General features: G+C 38.6%; 1 protein-coding gene across 1 annotated transcript; it reads right to left on the bottom strand.

Moving 5' to 3' along the window:
* Positions 1–584: 584 nt before the first annotated feature.
* Positions 585–6,055, bottom strand: LOC121756228 (phosphoenolpyruvate carboxykinase (ATP) 1-like). The gene is made up of 13 exons (XM_042151721.1): positions 5,989–6,055; positions 5,625–5,896; positions 5,273–5,451; positions 5,043–5,193; positions 4,843–4,927; positions 2,794–2,894; positions 2,404–2,702; positions 2,147–2,320; positions 1,995–2,060; positions 1,741–1,919; positions 1,369–1,538; positions 964–1,132; positions 585–886 (listed from the first exon to the last, which is right to left on the bottom strand). The coding sequence occupies exons 2-13, from the start codon at positions 5,882–5,884 to the stop codon at positions 737–739; spliced, it is 1,983 nt and encodes a 660-aa protein (XP_042007655.1). The 5' UTR covers positions 5,885–5,896; positions 5,989–6,055; the 3' UTR covers positions 585–736.
* Positions 6,056–6,346: the final 291 nt, after the last annotated feature.

The following is a 6,346-nucleotide window of genomic DNA, read 5'->3' as shown; positions in this document are numbered from 1 at the left end:
GTGAAGGTGATAAAGATTAACACCCTGCACAATCCAGCAGATATGCTCACTAAATCCCTGTGTAGAGATAAATTTGATCAATGTAAGAATTTGATCAATGTTTGCTGTAAGAACTGAGGTGAGCCCTCAGGTGGAGAATTGTAAGAAGTAGAGTGCTCACTCAGTTGCAAGAAGAGAAGAAAGAAGAGAATCTAAAAGCTGATCAAGGAAAGAAGCAGCCTAGAAGAAACTAGCCGTTGGAGCAGCAGTTAGTTAGTTAAGATGTAGTAGTTATTCTTCTTGCTTTCTTGATTCTTGGGGTAGTTAGTTAGTAGCAGTTGCTACCTGATTTGTAGAGCTTTAAATAGCTCAGATTCGTTTTGTATGTAGTTAGATGAATTCATTCAATAAGAGATTCCAGTTTTCTCCAAGAAACCACCTACTTTTCAATACTAAAGTGTTAGTGTGAGTTTTCTGCATAAGTGTGTGAGTACTTCACATTACAGTGAGTGTGTGTGATCTATTCAAGAGTGTGTAAGCCTTGTATGTTGATCCTAACAGTTGTTTTGCCAAGCTCGAACTTAGCTGCAAAAGGTGGCTCCCAATTTCCACAAACACAAGATAACTTGCATATACTCCATATAACTTATTATCATATTCATGCTACATTCGTATATGTTAACAATCACACAAAACATGATAATTCAAGCAAAGCTTTCACCACAAATGATTTCATCTTTCAAACTCTCTTCTCTCCCTAGATTCTGAAATTTGGGCCTGCTGCTAGGATCTCATCAGTGAGCTTGCTATCTGTCCCAATCTTATAATTGAGGAACCCCTCGAAATTCTTCTTGAAAAGCCCAGCTAGCTTAAGAAGAGTCTCCTTGTGAGCCTCCTTGTTACCCCACTGCCACACACAAAAATTAAGTGTTAAACAAGATTTCATCATAAAAGGCTGTGTATCTAAATAGCAATGCAGCTTACTGTATTAGCAGGATCAAGAATCTCTGCAGGAACACCCTCTATTTCCGTTGGTATCTCGAGCCCAAACACATCCGTCTTCACGTAGTTCGCCTTCAGCAGCTCACCCGAGTGTATGGCGTCGATTATCTTCCTCGTGTAAGCTAACTTGATCCGGCTTCCGGACCCATAGCTGCAGATAATAATAAAAAAAAGGTCTCTTTACACTAATGTGGTTTTTATGTCTTTAACTATCATAGAAATTTGTGGGGTTCGGTAGTAAGTGGAATAGCACATGAGACATATATAAATGGTTCTATTTCTATATTTACATCGATATATGACATTTGTTTTATTTACTGCTTGCTAATATGGATATTCATTACCATAATGGAGATAAAGATATTGACATGTGAAAAGTGTGTGTACCTTCCACCGGACCAGCCGGTGTTGACGAGCCACCCAGTGGCTCCATGTTTCTGCATCTTGTCAGCCAGCACAGCTGCGTACTTGGTCGGGTGAAGCATGATGAAGGCTGCACCGAAGCACGCAGAGAATGTGGCTGTAGGCTCCTTTATACCGTCCTCTGTTCCGGCAACCTGCATCAGTTCCGGCAAGTGTTAGGACCCTATAGAGTGAGAAACCGGGCTTAGAGGTATTTTAGTAGGTTAATTTTTAAGTTTCTGTAACATGAGTTTAATTTTAGTTTTGAATCCAAAAGAAAGCTGTGAAATGTATTCTTGAGCCCAATGTAAAATGTCTGGCTTTACCTCTACTTAGAGGAGTTGGTTTTGTGCTTACCAGGGCAGTGTAGCCGCTTATGAAGTGGTACATAGTTTGAGCCAAGTTCAGTTTGCTGACAGGGGGAAGCACGCCGAAGGCGTCGCAGGCCAATAAGATCACGTTTTTCGGATGAGGGCCGACGCAGGGTATCTTCGCGTTTGGAATGAACTCGATCGGGTAGGCAGCACGTGTGTTCTCTGAGAAGGAAAAACGAACCATAAGGCACTTGCAAGCTCATTTAATCATGTAATTCTTCAAATACTCAATTCTACCTGTGACAGATTTATCCGAATAGTCAACCTCTCGCGTGTGTTCATCGAACACCACATTTTCGAGAACTGCAGAAAATAAAATGGATAGGAGATGAATCAGTTCACAGAAAGTGAAGGAAAAAGACAGAACGAGAGGGGAAAGTGGAGGCCACCAGCTCCAAACTTGATGGCATTCCAAATATCCGGCTCTTTCTCTCTTGACAAGTCTATGCATTTGGCGTAGCAGCCGCCTTCGATGTTGGAGACACCGTTGTCACTCCAGCAGTGCTCGTCGTCTCCAATCAAGTACCTGTTGTGATCCGTAGACAATGTTGTTTTGCCAGTACCTACAACAAAAACACACAAAAAATTATACAAGCTTTGATTGAGATTGATACATCATATACAGAGAGGTTGGTAGAAATATTACCGGATAATCCGAAGAACAGGGCGACGTCTCCGTCTTTCCCCATATTGCAACCGGAGTGCAGGGAGAGGACACCACGCTTAGGCATGAGATAGTGCATCAGGCTGAAGAGACCCTTCTTCATCTCCCCAGCATATTGAGTGCCGAGGATCACCATCTCCTTTCTAGCAAGATTCACGTCTATACTAGTCGAGGAAGTCATGTAGTGAGTGTATCGGTTGCAGGGGAATTGCCCTGCATTGTATATGGTGAAGTCGGGCGTGCCAAAACTCTCTAGTTCTTCAGGAGTAGGTCGAATGCACCTGCACCAGACACCCAACACTCATATATATTATCACTCTTTATACAAACAAAACTCAATAAACAATGTGTAAAAGTTGACGAGCTACTTACATGTTGTGCATAAACAAAGAGTGATAGGCTCTAGCAGAGACGATCCTCACTTTGATGCGATGCTCCGGGTCCCAGTTAAGGAACTGGTCGTTCACGTAAACCTTGACACATGAAACACCTCATTAGTTAAATAACACTTCTCCATACACACTCGTAAGATATCTCCTTACTGAAAAGGCATCGGTTCGATTTCACAACCTGCTTGGTTTACATTTACCAACTAAGTTATGCTTCGTTATCTTTGTGAACGAAGCTCATATTCTAACTAATAGTGATTTTAATACTGCTATAACTAGAATATTATGTTATTTACCCCCTTAGCCTTGAAATGTGGGGCACTTGATTTCTGTGGCTAGACTAGGAGTATTACATAATACCTACTCCCATCAATCGCAATATGAAGTCTTACTTCGACACGCCAGGGGTTAGAAGAAATATGATGGAAAATGGGTGAGAAAAATTAGTAGAATACAGTGAAATAGACTTTTTTTTTTAATCGAGGTCGTCAATTTATAATAAAATGAGATATTAATTCGAACATATGAGAGAGTACTATAATTTAGAATGTACTCAACTTGTTAAAAGTGGAGAATTAGTCAATTCCACTAGATTCAGATTATGGACCTACTGTTCAGATGCAGTTCAATTTTTAGGATATTTTATATGTTCTTTTGTTAGAATCATAGTACTTTTATTTAATGTATTATCATAAATATAGGTGTCCCCAACATGCGTGGATGCCGTTTGAGACTAAAAATAGATTTTTTTTATCGTTGCCATATATTGTCTGGTTTGATTTTTTTAAATTTCTTATGGTCAACCTAGACTGACAAAATATATCGAAATACTGTACCAAAAAATACCGAAAATATCGAATTTTAGGTATGCCACACTTTTTTGTACGGTATGATACCTTACCGACATATTTAGGTACGCCAAATGTATGAATTTTGCATATACCGCGGTATACCGCATCATACCGCATTATACTGCAATTACGGTATATACCGCAAAATTACGATATATACCGTAATTTTGCGGTATATACAGTTAATAATTATATATATTTAACATATTTATTATTTATAATATTTTATATTTTCAAATGTTATTTTCAATATTTTATATTTTTATATATCAAATAGGTATGATTTGAAGTATACTGCGGTATCGGTACGGTAACAGTTTTCATATTTTCATATACCGAATTTTCGGTATACCAAAATGCGGTAAACCGAAAAAATCGACACGATACGATATCGTGTTTTCTCATACCGTACTTTTTGGTACAGTATGCGGTATGCCCATTTCAGTACGGTATATCGTACCGATCCAACCCTAGGTCGACCTTTCCACTTATAATTATCACCCACCCAGAATTTAAAAAAAAAAGATTCTTGGCTCTAAATTATTGCAGCAGTTGACTCATAGTGAAAGACAGCTCCCTAGACAATAGTAATATCTACTCATCTTATTTCCCAAAATATCTATCGATAATCAAGTAGTAGATAGATAGTATTTTTAACCATATAACTATCCGCCAAACTTTCCATACAGTATTTGAGTAATAAATTTTAAAAACTTATAGCAATAATAATTAATGTTCGAATATTTTCACATGCTTGATACTTACTCTCTCTGACGATAGAGATTATGACTATTACGTTATTTTCCTTCAGAGGCAAAAACAAAGATATTATTAATTTTTATGATAATTTATCAATAGTTTGAAGTCTAAAATTTAAAATTTGATTTCACGAAATTGAAATCTATAGAATAAATAATAATTTTAGATTTTTCAATATCTTTTTAGAAGTATGTGGCAGCTGGCACGACTAGCATCACTCTGTTTTTTGTGGATTCAGTAATTTTGTTAATTGGTCTATCTGGATATATGTTATTTATTCTTAAAATGGGTAAATTTTCAAGTCAACCGACAAATCATTTTCGCACAGAGGAGCCTCTAAAAGTCGACACTACCAATACTAAAATATTATTTTGATAATTTACTCACCAAACCAGAATGAATTAAATGAGAAAGCTTTATACCTTTTCCAGTGAGCACAAGTAATCCACGGCTCTCTCTCTATTAACAAGAAAAGTGTGCTCGTCCATCTCAATGTTGGGTGAGCCTCTGCCACGTCATGAAAAAATCGTGAATTTAATTAATTACCAAAACACCAGTGTTTCTTATGCAGATAATTAAACAAATTCACATAATTATTTTTCCAATTTACGCAGAGACTCACTTCCCCCACCACAGATCATCTGTGGTTTCATCTTTCACCACACGCTTGTCTCTCGGAGACCGTCCAGTTTTCGCCCCAGACAGCGTCGCCAATGCTCCACTTGATGTGATGAACGATCCTTTCTCGTATTTTATAGCTTGTTCGTATAATTCTGGAATTGCATATATTCAGTATATTTGAATAAATTATTAAATCAAAATAACAAATCTGTGAAAATGTTAATGAGTTACCAGCAGGGGAGAGATTGTAGAGGATGTGAGTAAACTTAAGCCCGCTATCACTGATGTCGAGCGTCGGTTCAAAGTGGTGGTGGCTCGCAGGCGCCACCCGCGGCGTCTCCGCCGCCCTCGCCGGATCTCCCTTCACCACCTTCGGCCCGGTCTCCCGCGTCAACGACGCTAGCGACGCGCTGCGATTCAAAAAATTGATTAAACACAGCTGTTCCTCAAATAACAGATCCAATAATTCACCAATCCTCATTTCACAATCAAAGACGACCTAGCCTAGCTTCGTAGGTACAACTAAAATTCAACCGGAAAAAAAAAATCAAAAAAATCAAAATTAGGCGAATCGATTAAAAACCTAATAGACTGCATCTGCTGCTTGTGGCGGTCCTCCTCCGCGAATTCTCCAAGCGCCGCCTGGATCGGGGTAGTCGGCGCCGACTTCTTCTTCTGAAGCGAGTGCAGTTCATCGAGCGTCTGAGCCTTCACCGGCGTCGCGCTGTCATCGTGGCAGATATCGCTCTCATCAGAGGCCTTCTTATCCGTGTGAATCTTCGGCAGATTGTTTCGCCCCTTCACGCCGCTGCTTCTGAAGCTGAATTCGCCGTTCGCCGCCATTTTTTGCTGCTCCTGCTCAGAAAATTACAGCAATAACTAGTTCAATCGATCCGGTATGTATATATGTATGCAGCGATGATCAGAGATTGATGATTTATACTTACAGTGAAAGATGGAATTTGATCAACTAGAGCTGCTTAAATTCAACCATGCAAGATTTTCCGATTTGACAAATGGTGTAATTTAATGATTTGATTAAAATGGAAGGGCTCTATATTTATAGGCACGTTTAATTGGAATTAAACTAAGACTATGGTAAGTTAACCATGGTTAGTGATTCAGCTTAGGTCAGCAGATTTGGTTAGTTTCAACCGATAATATTTAGTAAGTAGTAGTAGTATTTTTTTATATTGAAGTCAATATTGTTAAATTCATACAAAACTTTAAATAAAATGAGAAACGGTTTATGAACGGTTTCAGAATTTTTACTATATTGCTTATGTTCTCTAATAATGTCATGGT

Source organism: Salvia splendens, chromosome 11, assembly GCF_004379255.2.
Source record: "Salvia splendens isolate huo1 chromosome 11, SspV2, whole genome shotgun sequence".
Lineage (NCBI taxonomy): Eukaryota > Viridiplantae > Streptophyta > Magnoliopsida > Lamiales > Lamiaceae > Salvia > Salvia splendens.
The sequence above is the reverse complement of the archived record's forward strand: the minus strand, read 5'-3'. Positions and strand labels throughout refer to the sequence as shown.

Excerpts from the sequence above, each read along its gene's own strand:
- LOC121756228 (XM_042151721.1), bottom strand. The coding sequence starts at position 5,884 with ATGGCGGCGAACGGCGAATTCAGCTTCAGAAGCAGCGGCGTGAAGGGG. Across the intron at positions 1,539-1,740 it reads TAAGCGGCTACACTGCCCTG|GTTGCCGGAACAGAGGACGG; the intron begins GTAAGCACAAAA and ends GAACTGATGCAG. Across the intron at positions 1,133-1,368 it reads ACCGGCTGGTCCGGTGGAAG|CTATGGGTCCGGAAGCCGGA; the intron begins GTACACACACTT and ends TATTATCTGCAG.